The sequence below is a fragment of the Eschscholzia californica genome, unplaced genomic scaffold (assembly GCF_041429995.1).
Source record: "Eschscholzia californica isolate CP2 unplaced genomic scaffold, dmEscCali1.0.p SCAF_5, whole genome shotgun sequence".
Lineage (NCBI taxonomy): Eukaryota > Viridiplantae > Streptophyta > Magnoliopsida > Ranunculales > Papaveraceae > Eschscholzia > Eschscholzia californica.
Window position 1 is genome coordinate 37,583,507 of NW_028238472.1, and position 18,120 is coordinate 37,601,626.

Here is an 18,120-nt window from a genome sequence, read left to right on the forward strand (position 1 = left end):
TTTATCATGTTTGGTTCGAGGAAACTTCAATTGAAGGCAACGAGCTAGCTATAGTGCTAGAAGGCACCTGTTTACTTCTCGGTGTATGATTCAAACATCATTAGTCACGGATCAACCGATTGAGCCGCAAACCATAGTTGATTTCCAACTAAACAGTACAACCACTAAAGTGACAAAACTTTATGATCTTCATCATTCTCATATCCTAACAAAAGATCACATTGACATCTTAATCGAAGGAGGACACCTCCTTCATTCTTCAGATAAGGCTCAGGGGCAAAACTTGCTCAGATCCACCGATCTGCTTGTGTCGATGCTATAACACAATTCTAGGTGCCAATTGGACTCGTGTCGACCTACCTACAGTCTCTCTGGGTTAGTGTAGGTTGATGCACCCGAAAAGGTTGCACACCCAAGCGGAGGTATCAAGTAGTAACCGGTAAAACCGGAGTCGATCCAGGGATAGGTTGGTAGTCCGGTTATCGGGAGAGTCTAGCCCACCGGTCTACGAGTCACTCACTAACTTAGACTAAAAAGGAAATAACAAGATAAAAGTGGGAGGTTTATGATTGAGTAAGCAACAAGAAGAAATAAAACAAGTAAAACTAACTAACTACCAAAGTAAACGAGCAGGAGAGATTCGAGAGAAGAGTCGAAGGAACAAGAGTCGGGAGACAGTAAGACTCGATTCGGGCAACAAATAAGTGAGAGAGGTGTCGAAGTCCGGGAATCCATAATGATAAACCTACAACTATGTGTAGTCCCATTTAATGTGTCGAGGTACAATCGATATTCGACTCCTAAAGTAGATGTCTCTAAGTACTACGTATATCCGGAGATCATACTTAGTCAAACAAACGTCTCAATCGGTTAATCCCGAGTCATCGAAAGTGTCGTCTAGTCGCCTAACTATGTGAAGTGCATGACAAGACACATGAAATTATGACTTAGACTACGATCGATATCGAATACTTCGTTTCGTCTATTAACTATGCGAAGTGCTTGACAAGACACATGAAAATACGATCAAAACGATAATCGAAATAAATGAACATCAATTATAATCAAAACGTCAAATCATATTAAACATAATCACGAATTCATCACATTTCATCTCATATAATCGACACACTAAAGTTAGCTAAATATGGTGGTTGAATAAGAAATTGAAAGGAAATGGTGAGAGAATCCCCCTTTTTCGATGATGGTTCGAGGCTAAGTTCGTCGGAAAATATTAGTCTTTAATTCCAGTCGATCTCCCCTTAGCAAATTTCTAGGTTCCCCATAGCGACCACCATCATCTTCTCTATTTAGAACTCAACCTCCATTAAAGCTAAACCCTAGCTTTCTCTATCTATAATTTCTAACCCAAAACCAAATCAAACCACATGGGAAGCTAGATCCAGACATGGGGAGTAAAAGCCCTAAGGTTTCCGGCCAAGAAAGTGACCGGAACCCTAGAAATAATCCGGCCAAAAACCTAAATCCGGCCAAAGGGTGCTGTCCCGAGCCTTGCAGCCGCGTCCCGTGAGAGCAGCCTCTGTCCGTGCCTTGCAGCTGCAGTCCGAGCTTGAGACGGAAGCTGCTGGTCGCGCCCGAGCTCTGCTGTTCCTGCCATGCTGCAGGTCGCGTTCGCTGGAGCTCGAAACTGCTGAGGACGCGTCCCCTGACGGCCATCCCGTGCGTTGCTTGCTGCTGTCTGTGCTGATCCTTGCTCGTTCCGGCCATCCCGTGAGCAGCTGCTGCTCCCAAGACACCCGAGCTGCTGCTGTTCCGGCCAAGCTTAGGCCGGCCTAGCTTGGTCGGACCTCCCCTTCTCTCTTTTTCCCTCTCTCAAGCTCCTTAACTCTCTAAACCCTTGAAGTTGATGAAGAATACCAAACCCTAGCTCTTTCTCTCTCCCCCCTTGTAGAAGATGATGAATAGTAAACTCCAACTTGTGTTTACTACTCAAAGCCTAGGGTCCCTTGACTTAGTCAAACCCTTAAGGCTATTTTGACTTGGACCATAAAGAAAGGTGCCCATAAAATCTCTACATCTTTCTTTCTTCTTCTTTTTCTTTATGGCTTTTAGCTTGTATTTGGGCTTGACTTAGAGACCAAGGGAGTGCCTTAATCTAGCTTCAACAATTAGAACCAAAGGGGGGTGCCTTCAAGAAAAGGCCTTGGCTTCTATCTTTCACAATTTCTTCGTCCGAACTCCGAATTGAATTCCGTTTTCACTGTCGGACTCGTCATTAACTCCTCTTGTCATTTGATTTGCTTGAAGTCTTCTTCTCTCGTTTTCGGCTCATGAAATGATAGTGACAATTCATTCCCTTTATTCCGATTTTCATGTCTAACTCCAAAATAGGTACCTAACATGAAAAACACATAAAATATTATTGATAACACTCGAAAAGGAATAATTAGTCTAAGTTAGGCTCTCCAAATGTGACATTTTAGTCTCACATCATAGGTCTCCGATAACAGAGCTTATTCAGGTCCTCATTGGTAGGAAATGATACTTGTGGCAAAGTAGGAGACGTTGCTCTACTTTCCAACTTTTGTTCCTTTTAAAGACTAGTAATGGGGTAGAATGCTCAACTCTGCATCTTTTTTTGTTTTGTTTGCGTTAGCCGATAACACCAAAGGGCACACTAAATTGACGACTGGATATTCTTCCAAAATTTGCATGGTAACCCAAACGATCTCTCAACGCTAAAGAACAATAATTTCACTTGTCAAAGGTGATTTGTCCTCGCATTCCAACAGATCCTTAATAAATGACCTTCTTTTTGTCGTCCTCCTGAGCTTTTCTCTGCAAGAGACTTCTGTCATGCTTTGTTTGGCCTGTTTTTCATTCATCTTTCAAAGTCTCTCTTCTCCAACAACACTCTGCACCTTGGTTACCAGGTTTGTCAAGACGCAGGGTTTCTCCTTGGCCATCTTAAGGATGTGATAGCTATTTCTGAACATTTTTTCAGAGGTTGCTTTAGCTATGTCATTGTTCAGATGAGATCCTTACATCATCTCGTTCTTGCATCTACGTTGATAGAGTTTTAATGACTCTCCTTTACTTTAGACCATCAAATTCAGCAAATCCTCTAAGGACTTCTCTGGCATCTTTCTATTGTAGAAGGTTATGCAAAAATATGGAGGTAATTATTTAAAACACCTTATGGAGATCGAATCTAATGAATTGCTACCCTTTTTAAAACAATGAGGAAGACTCGACACCTGGTAGGCTCATCAGTATTTATCATACTCATTACTATGATGTAGTCACTCACGAATATTCCAGGGCCAACAGAACCATTATAAGTTTCTAGAGTAGGGTAGTTGAAGTCTTGAGCCCTTTCAGTGTTTAATATCTCCAAGCTGAAGGTGACGACACCAGACTGCCTCGCTTTGGATCCTCCTTCTCTGTTATATTTTTCTTCATCTCATCCAATTGTAGTATCATTAAGTAATTAGAAGTAGGTCCCTATTATTTTTCATGGTGCACCTTTAGGACAATGGTGGTGCTTTTTGGCCTTTTATTTATGCGGTTATTGCAACTTCTCCATACTCTTTGTGTAGCCTTTCAATATTCCTTTGTGTTTTGTCATGTTTTTTTTTCTATCTCTTTCTTCTTCCGTTTGCCTGAGCCCCAGTTTAGTTCCGCTTAGCTTAAAATAAGATAAAAGCCAACTTTTAGCTTATTTTTCTTTGGCTTATTTGAAGTGTTTATTGAAAATTTTATTCATTTGATTAGAAAAAACCATGACTTCGTTTAAGCACGAAAAGTCCTTTTTATCCAAAAAGCAGAAGCCAAAATTTCATTACTTTTGTGTAATTGCTCTTTAAAAAGCTAGGTTATGAAAAAGAAATAAATTGTTTGCTTCTTTTGGTTCCATCAATAAACATTCACTGCCATCACAATCACTTCACCACCTTCATCATAACCGCTTAACCATCTCCGCCACCACAACCACTCCACTAGCTACCTCCACCACTACTCCATCCCACTCACCACAACCGCTGCAAATCCACAAGCTCTAGTGTAATTGCGTCGCCACCTTTACACCACTTCTGCCGCAACTCAACCACAACCATTTCACAACCACTTCACCACCGTTACCACGAACCAACCACTGCACCACCACACGCTACAACCTCCACCACCATCTAGCGCCTGAACCTTAGGTCCCATCATTTTTATTCAGGTTTAGTCCGTTGTTATTTATTGTTTTCGTTTTGATTTTTTCTTAACTAATAATATATACCGTTGATTTAATTAACAGTCCATATTTTATTCTCCTAAATGGAGTTTACCAAACCACCAAAATCATTTGATTTCTTCCTTCTTCCTTTGAAATCTTTGTCGAATTTTTTTTCTTCAATTACATCTCTAGAACAAATAGAGTACTAGAAAACAGAACCAGACTACCCAAATCGAGTAGCCGAAGGCTTCATCGAAGCTGCACTAGACTGCCCAAATCGAGTTGTAGAGAGGGGGAGAGGTCACCACACCACCTTCTTCTCAATTTTGTTTCCTTTTTTTTGCTTTAGATAATCAAATGATTTACATTCATCTTGGGTAAAACTTTGTGCTGCTTGTTGGATGAATGGAAGGATTTTTTTGGGTTTTCCATCCAAGCAACACAAACCTTATGTGGAACTTAATGATATAGAAATATGACTTGCAAGAGAATTTTTTGTTGGCTTCTTCTACAAAGATTGGAAACGATGGGTATAATTTATGTGAAAGATAGATTTTGGGAGAGAATATCGAGTACTCAACATAGCGAAGCTATATGAGTCTGAAGACTAGTTTAAAGCTTTTTGTTGAACAATACAATTTAACATTAAAGGATAAAATTGAAAAAAGACACAAGAAGATTTTTGATCATATCATTTACATACCTGACATGCGAGCCCGCTCGCGATAGAAAAGCAAGTGAGGGACAAGTACAAACTTTAAAATTTAAAAAACTGCCAAACTAATATTACGTAACAAGTTAAATCTTTCGGAAAGTTAAACAAACAAATTGACCAAATCATCTATGCATCTTTGACCTCATCTCGACAATTTTTTCAAGTTGTGTCTGGAAGTAACCACATTGTCTTTTGTGATACGTCCAACGCCTTCAGAGATTCCAGCTTAGATATTTTTCTGAGATGAGTGCGAATACGTCATCTTTGCTCGTAGAATCTTATTTCAAAACTTCAGAATTATGAGTAGGTAGTTCATCAAAATATTTCTCAAACACATGTAAGCCACATCCAACTTTTTCGTCATATGTTAATTTAGGGAAACAATAAAATCTTTTTACTTAGCTGGTTTCGATGTGATCAATTTAGTTGGACCATAACCACATAAACACAAACGTAATTTGTCCACCCAACACCGATAACCACATCCTTTGAAGTTATATCTCTATGTAAACAATCACAGCTTCAATTCGAATGATGATAATATAAGAGTTACATATTTATGTAAAGAAGGAAGAGAGAAGTATACCACATTCAGACACTTGACGAACCATCGATTCTTGTTTGTTTCTGAAAGAAACACCTTCAAAGAATCTTCAACACAAGTACATATTATCTTTTTCCTTCCATAAACTATCCATTCTCTTTCATATCGACATCAACAAGTTTTTATAATAGTTACAACTCCACATAATTCAAGAATATTGAAGACAAACACTTATCCACATAACTTATTCAAAGGGAAAGTTTTGATCTAGCTTGATATGAAAGTGTTATATTTTTGTTGTTTATGTAAACTATAACCCATCCATTTCATAAGTTTTGCTATAACTAATTAGATAATGAACCACGATGAGATGCGAGGGTCGAAGCTTACCTATCCTTGTCGCTAAGAAGAGCCAAAGTTGAGCTGAAAAGAGAAAATCAATCATACATCCATCAAGAACTTGTTGCGTCCACATTTGACTAAAACTTGTCATCGATAATGTCTGTCAATGTATATGCATATTGAGATGGACATTGAAGAACAAAGTATATACGTTTTAATCACAAACAAAGCAGGATAACATTCATGAGATTGACCTGGATCAACAATGTCAATCAGTAACTAGTTCTATCTTTGGTCGAAAAATAGTATACAAATTTGACCAAAATCAAAGATAGAATCAAGCCTAATAAACAAATCTAGAGATTGACATGGATCAAGGATTGATAGACGTGGATTAAATGATTTGGTACCCTAAAACGATATATTCTAGAGATGTAATGGAAGAAAGAAGAAAACCTACGCTTGGAAGAAATAAAACTCGACCGAGAGCTCGGAGAAAGAAGGAAGAAATCTTAAAAGCGAGCCTTTTGGTTTTTAGCATAAACTAGGGGTCAGACAGAAAACTTGTCACAAACTAGGGGCCCATTTGGGAAATATCCCTGATTGATATATGAGTAAAAAATCGAGAATGGGGGTCAACTCAATTTTTTTACGTTGGGGGCGTAGTCCTAATATCGATAATTAAATAGCTAGGGGTCAAGGTATTTTGGGGAAACAAAAAAATCTTCCGGAGAAAAAGGTGGAAAACTCAAAAGTTATACCCCATACACACCCTTGAGGTCACCGGAAGAAAGTCGTCGGCCGCAGTTAACTAGCGACGACCGACGACTTTTTCACTTTCTCTCTTCTCTTTCTATCTTCTCTTTTTTTTCTTCTCTCTCTTTTCTTTTCTTCTGTCTTTCCTCTTTCTCTCTCCCTGATTCTCTCTCCAAGTCCGACGAAGGGGAAAGCGCCTTCGCCGGGATCTCGTCTGGATCTTCCAGATCCAGACTTAGACATCTCGTTTGAAAAACCAGACGAGATTCTGGTGAAAGTGAGACCCCTTAGCCGGACTCAGAGAGAAAATAAAGTGAAGCAGGGAGAGAGAAAGAGGTGAGAAAGAAGAGAAAAGAGAGACAGAGAAAGTAGAGACGGTCGGTTTGGTGGTGGAGTTCGCCGACGTTAATGGTGGAGGTTGCTAAAATAAGTTAGAGTTCGATGGAGTTGATGGTGGTCTGAAGGAAGATGGAGGAAGAAGAAAATAAACACATCAAAATTGGCTAGTGTTTGGAGGAAATAAAGAAAATTTGTTTCCACCCAAAACTTTCTTCCCCGCAAAATTTTCTTATTTCCTCAAAACATCGACTTATCTAAATAACCATAGATATTTTGTGAAAGATATTTTTGTCAAACTTCACACATATGGTTTGCACGTGAACCACTTAATTAATACTTAACGGAAAAATCAAATGTGGGGTCAACTCCATACATATTTTCATTTTGAGGTGTACCCCTATTATTGCTAAGTGGGGGTGAATGTCTAGATGTTAGTTTGAATCTATTTTTGTATTTATTTTAATATTTGCAGTTTCACTTTTTATATATATTGTGTTAAGCTATACATTTATTATTATTATTATTATTATTATTATGTTGTTGTTGTTGTTGTTGTTGTGATGAATTGCCCGAAACCCGACCCACCTGAAGGTCGTTTTGCTCTTCACGGGATAGTGCCCATGACAGATTTTGTTCAAGAAATTTTCGATTTTGTCTGGTCTAAGCCCGCCCACTAATTCCAATTCCCTCTGATATAAGCTGTCCAGAACGTCCGAGTCTCGACTAGAGGTTCCCATGGGCGCCCAAGTCCGACCTGATTCCTACTCCTGTTTAGAACAACTCCAATGCAAGATTAAAATTGAAAAATTCTAAATGTCACCAAAGATTTTTTTATTCGTTTACAGAAAAAACACTCTGCAATGCAAAACTCAATTTGTGTCTTAAGATGATTGACAACATTTAATTCTAAGTTGTCGGGAGAAGATATTTAATATTGGATCTTCCTCTTGAGAATCTCAGTTGTTCACTGCATATTAATTAATCTAGAAAATGATACTACAACTAATCAATTTTTAAGTTTCTACATCCACAACACCTCCACCACAACAGAAGTCTCTATTCCCCGGCCACCTAACAATACTTTTCCATTAATTAATTATTAATTAATTAATGGTTCACTTTGTTAATATGAATTCCTGTGTACGTGTATATGTTCCCAAGTCCAGATTCTTCTTTGAAAGGTTTGCTTTCCTCTTCGTTCTGTCGGTTCGGTTCATCCCCACTCATAATAACACTCCAAATCTCCCAACTCTCTCTCTCTTTAACTCTATTCAGCCTGACTCTTCTGCTCTCGCTTTTCCCTCACGTAATCTAATTTCTAAGTAACTTTCAGTACCTAAAAATCCTTGTCTTTCCAATTTTATCATCCAAATCATTAAAATAACCAAGGTTATTGCTAATTTCGAATTTACTTTTTTAAATGAAAACCTGTTTTGGCTTTACTAATTTCGTCCTTTTTTTTTTAATTGATTTTTGTTCATAACTTTGGATCACGTTTTTCTCACAATCTTCCTAATTTTGTAGGGTGAATTTGAGTTCTGAAAAGTGCAGAAATTGAAAATGAAAATTTTGTTATAAAAAAACATGAATTTCAACAAAATTTGTTAGCAGCTGAATGATCTTGATAATATGTAAAGATTTTGTTTGTTAGATCTTAAGATCAAACTTATATGTGGTTGAAATTATTAAATTTAGAAGCATTTTTATTAGTTCTGGTTATGTTTATTGGTTATGTTTATGTTGTGGCAGTTGTGTTTTTAGGTTTTCCAAGATAGGGTTTGTGGTGAAAACTTTGGGTTTTGCTGGGTATGATTGGGCGACCAACAATCCGTGAAGCTTCCTCGATGTACAAGAGAATGTCGTCGAGAGAGTATACCAGTAGTGTCACTGATGATGATGAAGATAACATAGGTATTTTTATCATCTTTATTATGCTAGTTTTCACTCAAAAATAGGATGGATATATGTTGTTTAAGTTGAAATTTTTGAAAAAGTAGTTTAAACCATGGTATTAAGTTTCCATATTCCCAACCCAACCGAAAAGATATTGCATTCGCAGTTTCGCTTTATATGTAATTCCACCGAAATGACACAAATAACGAAATGCTTCTATCAGTAGTATGTTTCGACCAAAACTTGGTGTGAGTAGGAAAACATCGATATTCACATAGTATACACATGTGAATATCGATGCCTTTGTATTCACATAATATGAAAATACCTGATTTACTCGATCATACACATAGTGTACACATGTGAAACAAACATAAGATGAACCAGATAATGAACCCTTTAGGAAGATGAACATCTTTTTATGTTTATGATTCTTAAGAAGTATGAAATTAACGTTATATCATTTATGAAAAGTTGTTATTATCTCCACAGTGATTGAAGTATTTCCATTTCCAGCAGGACCACTATATGTCGAAATTGAAATTTAATACCTTGGTATAAGCAAAGTTTTCACCGCATAAGATTGACAATTTAAGCGATGGTTGTGATTATATTCAATATGATTGGTTGTTTTTATAGTTATTAGTAAGTTAAAAAGTTTTATTTTGTATAAGTAATGGCTCTCCTGATTTGGCATTGTGTTTTTCATCAATCTTATGGATCGGACTGAATTCTTTTATTGGGTCTAGACTATCTGGAGAATGGTAAGGTGCAAGAGATTACAAATCCTCCCTGGAGGCTTTCTTTGCCGCATGTACTTGTAGCAACCATTTCTTCGTTCTTATTTGGTTACCATCTCGGGTGCGTGCTTTCGGTCTTTTTCTTCAGTTAATGCTATATACTTATGGAAAGGCATTTTAAGAGATGTTCAATGAAAAAATGACTTGGGGTGTTTGCTTTGTTGCGTATAGAGTCGTTAATGAACCGTTGGAGAGCATTTCTATGGATCTTGGGTTTGGAGGGAACACCCTGGCTGAAGGTATTGTCTGCAATTCTTTGTTTCACACATTTGACTCTCTATTTCATTTGGGTTTTTGGCTTAATGTATTTTTTTTTTGGCAATGTGAAGGTCTAGTTGTGAGTATGTGTTTGGGTGGTGCCTTTGTTGGATCTCTTCTCAGTGGCTGGATTGCAGATGGGGTCGGACGTCGTAGGGCTTTCCAGTTGAGTGCTTTGCCGATGATTATTGGGGCTGCTATGAGGTAATATGCGATAAATCTGTGAAGAAAGTAATATTTAGGTTCCTCGATGTAATTGTAAGTCATAGCATACTTCTTATAGTCTTCATTTGTTCTTCTTTTCCATACATACTTTGTGAATCAAGTCAATGATTGGACTCTATCTTCTTCTGTTCAATCTTTCAAGTGAGTTATCTACCTTTGTGATTGCAGATTCATCTTGGCACAGAGATGCCCATTTACAGTTAGTTTTGTTGTATACCTGATGCACTTAAACATTTTTCTTTGATTTAATCTAGTTTTTCATTTAAACAGAGTTGCTGAACTTGTATGCATTTCCTTTACTATGAAGTAACATGCATTTGTAACTGAGTGATGCTTGAAATTGGAGGAGATTGTCTCTCAAACTTTTGGTCATAAAAGCTTGAGTTTAAATACAAGACTTCTTACCTGGTATTTGTTTAATTGCATTAAATCTAATCTAAAAGCTACTCAAATGTTTTTCCAGTGCTTCAACAAAAACTTTGGAGGGTATGCTTCTGGGAAGATTGCTAGTTGGTACTGGAATGGGTGTTGGCCCACCTGTTGCTTCTCTTTATGTGACTGAGGTATTCCAATGACTTTTTTCTTCTTTTAAACAAGTATCGGTAATGATTGGCTGAACTTTGCTTATTGATCATTAGATTTCACCTTCTTTTGTGAGGGGTACCTACGGAAGCTTTATTCAAATTGCAACATGTCTGGGGCTAATGAGTTCCCTTCTTATTGGTATCCCATCTAAGGGAACGGTGGGTTGGTAAGAATCCTGAAGTGGAAGCTACAATTTTTTAAAATTAGGGCACCTTTGGTATGTGTGAAAATCAGATGGGAAAATCTATTTCGCGGCAAAAATCAATTTTCCATTGTTTGATTGAACCAAAATTGTGAATAAGCTGACTTCTAATTGTGGAAAAATTCTCCCCTTACAATGCAATATATTCGACTACCCTCCGCATTTTCTCACCATCTTCCTCTCACTCTCGTTACGCTGCCCTCTCAGCCTCTATCTCTTCAAATCTTCTTCTGTTCCCTCCCTCCCCAAAACTTTATCTCTCTCAAGTTCAACTCTCACCCTCTGCAAACTCTATCTCTCTGTCTGTCACTCATCTCTTCCCTCACCAAGTCCTTAATCGTTCTCTCTAGTGAACTAGGAGTATCATCTAGAGTAACTAAAGTGATTTGAAATTGATCACAAACCCTGAAAGTTTGCTACTTTATAAATTTTTCTAACTCCGGAACAACGTCAACGAATTTGATGGCTGAAGCGAACGGTAAAATTGGAGATAAAGAACTAACATGAAAACCAGAGTGAATCAGAGAAGGTTGTTTGATCAACCGTGAAGCACTCTTAATTGTTTGAATTTGGATAAAAAAGAAGGAAAAAGAATAGGGGTTCGGCTTTGCTTCCAAGATCCAAAAATCCATTTCTGATTGAAGAAGTAACTAAAGTCATAATCAAGGGGGAGGGAAGACCATGTTGAAGCCCTATTAAAAGATGATAGGCTTAATTGAAGTCTGAGATTATGCAAAACAACTATAAATTTTGTTGCAAACACAGAAATTTGTCAATGAACATCATCCATTTCAGTTTCGGGTAGATATCTTGTTTCCGAGTTCAAGAGATTAATCTCGAAGTCGCTAATTATTAAGTGATGGAAGACCTGATTGAAGTCCTCAAAAGAATTCCGATCTTTAATGGAATTTCTAAGATGAATTCCTTTGAGAACTAAATTAACTAATCATCAAGTTTGGTGAGTATTACGGTTGGATCGTCGGGTTCCAGTCACCGGAAAAATAAACCTTGCCCAACACAAACATTTGAATTTCTTCTAAGAATTTTTTTTTCTTTCCCATTTAAAGGAAAAGGATTTTCACATCCAAATATTTTCACGCAAACCAAACGGTCCCTTAGTGGATAACTATGCGAAGAGTAATCCTCATTTAACCTTGCGATGAACTTCCAAATTGGCAAATGCTGTCAGGTGGCGTGTATGTTTCTGGGTATCTCTCATCCCTGCTTCTTTGCTTGCTCTTGCAATGGAATTCTGTGCAGAGAGTCCTCATTGGTTTTTCAAGGTAATATTTATTTTTAATTTGTTCTCTACATACGCAATATACAATATAATTACATGTGGGATTGCTGAAACTTTATTTAAGATCCTGATCTTAATGTATAACAACTTTATGTTGGCTTGGTAGCGAGGAAGACTAGTTGAAGCTGAAGCTGAATTTGAGAAGCTTTTAGGAGCATCTCAAGTAAAATCTGCAATGTCAGAGCTAACCAAGTCAGATAGAGGAGATGACATGGAACCTGTGCATTTTTCTGAATTGCTCTATGGTCGCCATTTTAGAGGTATTTGTTGTGATCCATCAGGTCCTGTTTTTTGTGCTTGTTTCTGGTCTCTTTGTATGAGTGCTTTGTTATTCACTTTTACCTTTTGCAGTTGTTTTTATTGGGTCAATCCTCTTTGGTTTACAACAGCTATCTGGTATAAATGCTGTATTCTACTTCTCTTCGACTGTATTTAAAAGCGTGGGCGTTCCTTCAGACCTTGCAAACATCTGTGTAGGAGTAGCAAATTTATCAGGTAAGGATTCTTGTTTCTTCAGTTCACTCGCATTCTTGATTATGGAAACGTCTCTATTATCATAACCATTTTGTTTCAGGGTCAATTGTTGCAATGATTTTAATGGACAAATTAGGAAGGAAGGTTCTGCTATTAGGGAGCTTCTCCGGCATGGTAAATTGTTCCACTTGTACCTTACAATTTAAGACTGATTAATATATGTAATAATGACATTAGAATCCTAGTGACTGCAACACTTTACGGTATTTACGAGGTTTTGTCTATTTTGATAACACATTGTTTGATATGTGACTGTTTGGTTTATGTTCTGATAGGCGCTAGCAATGGCTCTCCAGGTTACTGCAGCAAGTTCCTATATCCCGTCCTCTGTGGCATTATACTTATCTGTTGGTGGGATGTTATTGTAAGTAAATGAACACATGGAAACGTTGAAGAACTTTTTAATCACTTCAACAATTTTCTCTTCTTTGAAGCTTTTATTTAGATCTCTATTTGGGTCAGCACTATTATCCTATGTCAGCGTAAGAAGTTTACCCTACAGTTTTTAATGAACAAAATGCAAATATTTACCCGAAAGATAGCATATAGCGAGAATTCATTATGTGGTTCGAATATCTTGACACTATTATATTCATTATTAACCAGTTTAGGAAAGCACAAATAAAACGGTTTCTTAGTCAACCAAATTATGTGCTGGTCTCGCAGCTGTGCCAAAGATGACTCGAGTTCTTTCTTTTTGTTACTGTAACTCATAATATAACATTAAATATGAAGCATATGAACTAAATCTCTTTTTGATATTTAATATGCCGCTATATATTTAAACACGACGGAAATGATATGGTACTTTTCTGTACTTCTTGTGCAGATTTGTTTTCACATTTGCAACGGGAGCTGGTCCAGTCCCAGGTCTTCTGCTTACGGAGATTTTTCCAAGTCGCATTAGAGCAAAGGCTATGTCTGTCTGTATGTCCGTGCATTGGGTAATGTTATTGAAATTTCTCTTTACATATTACTTGCAGTCGGTGCTCCTATTATAATGATATTGGTTGCCTCATAGGCGTGGAGTTTAGCGACTTCGTTAAGAGTGGAGTTTATTACGGGCGAACCTAGTTTTTATGTCATTTCCCCTGAACTTTTGTTTTCCGGAGAATCTTGCCAGTTAAGAATCTCCCATTTGAAATATTTGTTACAAATCACTTGGATTTTGGTTTCAGGTAGTAAACTTCTTTGTGGGTTTGCTTTTCTTGCGTTTGCTGGAGCAACTAGGACCGAAGATTTTGTACACGATATTCACTACATTTTGCATGGTGGCAGTAGCTTTTGTGAAGAAGAATGTGGTGGAAACAAAAGGAAAATCACTCCAAGAGATCGAGATAACACTTCTTCCTTCTGAGTAGAGGTATTTTTCTTCCCTTCTCACTAAACTAAGGTGATGTTTGTTTTAGTCTGAGTGTCTGAATGACTCCCACTTGTCTGATCAGAGTTTACTTGTTCTTAGCAGTGCCCAAATGGTCACTTTAGGTTATTTTAGACAATGGGATCTTGGTCAGATGAGTCAGACATTAGATGTATGCATCAGAGAAACAATAAACAGTTTGAAATTTGACTCGAGTTAGTTCAGATATCGAGTCAGATTTCAATCTGATTGTAAAAAACAAACACCAAGGCAACGTAGGCGTATATTTCTAAGCTCACTACACCTCAACCCCCCCGACACTTCAACAAACTTTGTGTTTTATGCTTCATTTTGCAGGTGTAATATAACAATAAAGTAATATCATAGCATAAACTCTGATTCATCTCTAGACGCTACAAGTGGTTCACTTATGAATCGTTTGGATATCTAGATTTTCTGCTGGATCAAACTACCCAAAAAGTAGTTTCTTTTGGTGCTCTTTTGGGTGCTTATCTGTGAGATGTAAATTGTGAGAGCTACTTGTATATCGCACGCTGTCATGCTAGGTCATGCAACCTTTAGTTTTTCTTTTATGATGAAAGTTAGTTTGATCTTCATGATAACAGTCTATTAGGTTTACACTTAGATTGAATATGTACTGGTGATACTGTCTTTTAGACGTTTCATATTCGAAGTTTTTGGATGGGGTAGTCTTTATGAGCTAACTGTAACTTTCAGAATGTCCAGAGTGGTCGTGGCAATCCTTAGACGCCTTAGTTTCATCTTCAGGCCTGGAACTGACCACAATTTGGGTTTAGGAGGACCGGGTAGCCTGGTCCAGTTAACCATTTTCCTAACAGTATACGCGCATAAATTTTGGCTTCAAATGTTCACACTAAAATTTATCGAAGCGTTATCAATCTTGTTATCAAACTTAAAATTGGAGCAATCAAAACCAACATGATATGAATTCATGCAGAATGAGAAGTATAGAAGACATAGTCCATGCTCTGCTTAAAACAAAATGGATGGAACAATAATGTTTAATGTGGGGTGATACTAATTTATTTGATTGTTTACAGTAGTAAAGGTTTTTTTTGTTGTTGAAAGTTTACAGTACTGAAGTTGAAAACTATATCTTATTAAAGTGCTTTGAGGATAAACGATATCAGGGCTAAATGAGTATCTAAAGCATCTCCAATGCAACATTCAATCTTGGAAACTCTGAGTGTTACGTAGAATTTTTAAGTTTTTACTTAAAAACTCTCACTGATGGAACACTCTATTTGGATTCCTTAGATGACGTGTCGAGAGTGGATTAGAGATATTGCAAGAAGACACTCTATTTCTAGAGTATCTTTTTGAGATATCTCTAATTGTCAACTCATTCATATTGAAATCACTCTATTTCTAGAGTATCTTTTTGAGATATCTCTAATTGTCAACTCATTCGTATTGAAATTTCAACCCATAAAAATCGAGTCTTCTATATTTTCTAAATAATTAATTATTTCTTTGCAAAAATAACTACGACACATAAGTAAATAAGATAAGTTTAGAATTTTGCATTGGAGATACGAAAGAGTTTAAGATCTCTATCTCCGCCATATGAGAGTGAGAATCTCAATTGGAACTTGACACATAAGACAATTGTTTTGCGTTTTGCATTGTAGATGGTCTTAGTCAACTTGCCAAAACTTATAGTAGTAGCTAAGGTGGTTTTAGTTCCCCAGTTCACGGGGTATTTACAGGTATGGGTTTTTTTGTTTCTTACAGTCAGATGTTTTGGGAAAAAAAATAAAAATTGAGTATAAAATTTCATTTAGTGAGAAGCCCAGAATTATCTTCCAAATGCACCTTTGGTCCTCCAAAACATCTATATTTTTTAGTTTTTTTACTTTATTTTTATTTTTAATCTCGAGAAGAAAATTCCAAACTTTTCCATTTTTTCTTTGTTTTTGGAGTCTGATGTTTTTTCCCATCTCTTCAAATATAGCAATAATTTACGGTGTTAATGGGAGAAAATTATATGAAAGATAAAAAATGGAACTATCTCAACTCTATTTTATGTTCTCAAAAGGAAAATCCAGAATCGAACTTTTTATGTGGAAATGTTGTTCTAGCAGTTTACCCGTGCGTGACAAAATTAACAAATATATAGGAAACTACTTTACTTGTCCTTACTGCGACAACAATGAAGCGATCCACCATGGTCTTAGTCACTGTCACTTTGTGCGTACTATTTGGTTTGCTTTTTAGGTAAGAGCGAACAATATAACGTCGGTGAAACAATGGAAAGATCTTGAAGCGGAATTACAAAACTTATATGCTACTATTCTTGGGACTGTATGGAAGACACGATGTGACAAATGCTTCACAAAACAAGAATCTACCCCTCTATAGGTAATTAACAAAATTAAAGATGCAACGACAACCCGGTTGAAAAGCATAAAGGAAAATAAATAAAACAAGATCCACCTACGTGGCAACCACCAATAACTCCTTACCTCAAGATCAACGTTGCCGCCTCCTTCATTAAGATCTCTGAACCAGCAGGTATAGGTTGTGTCATTCATGATGAACACGGTAACTTTGTCGCAACTTTATCTGGCCCGATTAGAGGACATAATCCCGAAAAATGTGAAAACTTGGCTATCCATCAAGCCATCTTATGGGCGATAGACTTGCGTATTAACCATCTCTACATTGAAAGCGATAACAGCAACATCATCAACCATCACAATCGCAAGAGCACAGACATCCAATAGCAAGCCACCAATCATAACAAGCAGATTAGGCAACTATCAGATAGCTTCTCTACTATCATCTTCGCTCATATCTCTAGGAAATTCAACCAGCAAGCGGACATGCTTGCCAAATGGGGCAAGACCAACAATCAAAAGCGTATATGGAACTTCATTCCTTCTTTTTTTTCTTGTACTAGTCTGTAATAGTACAAAAAGGAAAAAGGGTAACCCGGAGGGTGTTAAGAGTAACGGCATATATGCCTGCGGTAAATTAATTAACAAGTACAACATCATGTACCTTTAAGAGTAACGGCATATATGCTTGTGGTAGATTCATTAACGACGTATACATCCTAAATTCTTTAAGAGCTTATGTCTCTTCTTGGGATTCATCCACTTCTAGGGTTGTAGATCGTTTGGATCCCGTTCTTTAAAATTTGGAAGAACTGGATAAATCGATCTTTGATTATTTTAATGTAAGAAATGAAACCTTGTATGTGACATTTGAAAGATCTGTATTTTAGAAATTAGAGAGATTTTTCTGTGGAATTTATATTTTTTTCGCTCTTTTATTGAGTTTTTCTTCTCAAGCTCCTTTAGACCTTTACCATTCTAGAACCCATAGATCTTCACCTATCCCAAAGAGAAACCCCAACCCTTACATTCTCTCCTTCTCTAAAAATAAGGGTATCTGGGTAGTTTGGAGAGCTGAGATTTACCCAGAAAGAGAGTTGTCTGGGTAGTTAAGAGCATTTCCAATTGCACACTCAAGGAAAGTTTAAAATTTTTGGATGTCAAATGTTATTTAAGATTCTCTTTCTTAGGTGGCAGAATAAGGATACTCTAATTTCTTTCTTTTTTGTAATGGAGGTCTCTAAAATAACTTAATTTGATACACGTGACAATCTAAAATTTAATAAGAAAAAGGTAGTTAAAAATGAAAGTTTCTTATTTGTTTAAAATTTAAAGTGTAATGAGCTAGCACATAGAAAACACAAGAAGACACTCTAATTTTAGAGTGTCTATTTTGAAGGTCTATTTGTAAATGCTTCAATATTATCAAGTATCTAAGAGAAGGGAGTGATAAGTAATTTAGTCTTCCACCTTATAGGTCATGGTTTTGAGGCGCGATGACAATTCAAAAGAAAACAATATATCTGATAGAGTGTCTAATTGGAGAAAGGTTTTAACAAATACTCTAAAAATCCTAAGTAGCACTCTTAGGCCATGTTTGTCGCGCGGGAATGGAATGTGATTCTTGGGAATCACATTCCCGTAACGTGATTCTTGGAAATCAGATTACTGTAGTTTGATGTTTGGTTTGACCAGGAATGGGA

At 36.9% G+C, this 18,120-nt stretch overlaps 1 protein-coding gene across 8 annotated transcripts; it reads left to right on the plus strand.

Moving 5' to 3' along the window:
• Positions 1-7,886: 7,886 nt before the first annotated feature.
• Positions 7,887-14,739, plus strand: LOC147538982 (Major facilitator superfamily protein). 8 transcript variants are annotated; one of them, XM_086640292.1, is made up of 15 exons: positions 7,887-8,268; positions 8,629-8,790; positions 9,522-9,633; positions 9,744-9,811; positions 9,902-10,034; positions 10,519-10,618; positions 10,694-10,806; positions 12,032-12,125; positions 12,249-12,402; positions 12,494-12,637; positions 12,717-12,790; positions 12,952-13,040; positions 13,506-13,620; positions 13,855-14,039; positions 14,394-14,739. In XM_086640292.1, exons 2-14 carry the CDS (start codon positions 8,688-8,690, stop codon positions 14,035-14,037), a joined length of 1,482 nt encoding a protein of 493 aa, XP_086496418.1. In that variant the 5' UTR covers positions 7,887-8,268; positions 8,629-8,687; the 3' UTR covers positions 14,038-14,039; positions 14,394-14,739. The 8 variants fall into 8 exon arrangements, with proteins under 8 accessions (XP_086496418.1, XP_086496417.1, XP_086496419.1 ...); XM_086640291.1 differs by having other exon boundaries at positions 8,038-8,201; XM_086640293.1 differs by having other exon boundaries at positions 8,038-8,185; positions 8,641-8,790.
• The last annotated feature ends 3,381 nt before the right edge of the window (positions 14,740-18,120 follow it).

Coding starts and splice junctions, on each gene's coding strand:
- LOC147538982 (XM_086640292.1), top strand. CDS start 8,688: ATGATTGGGCGACCAACAATCCGTGAAGCTTCCTCGATGTACAAGAGA. Junction 8,791..9,521: donor TGATGATGAAGATAACATAG/GTATTTTTATCA, acceptor TATTGGGTCTAG/ACTATCTGGAGAATGGTAAG. Junction 13,041..13,505: donor TCTGTTGGTGGGATGTTATT/GTAAGTAAATGA, acceptor CTTCTTGTGCAG/ATTTGTTTTCACATTTGCAA.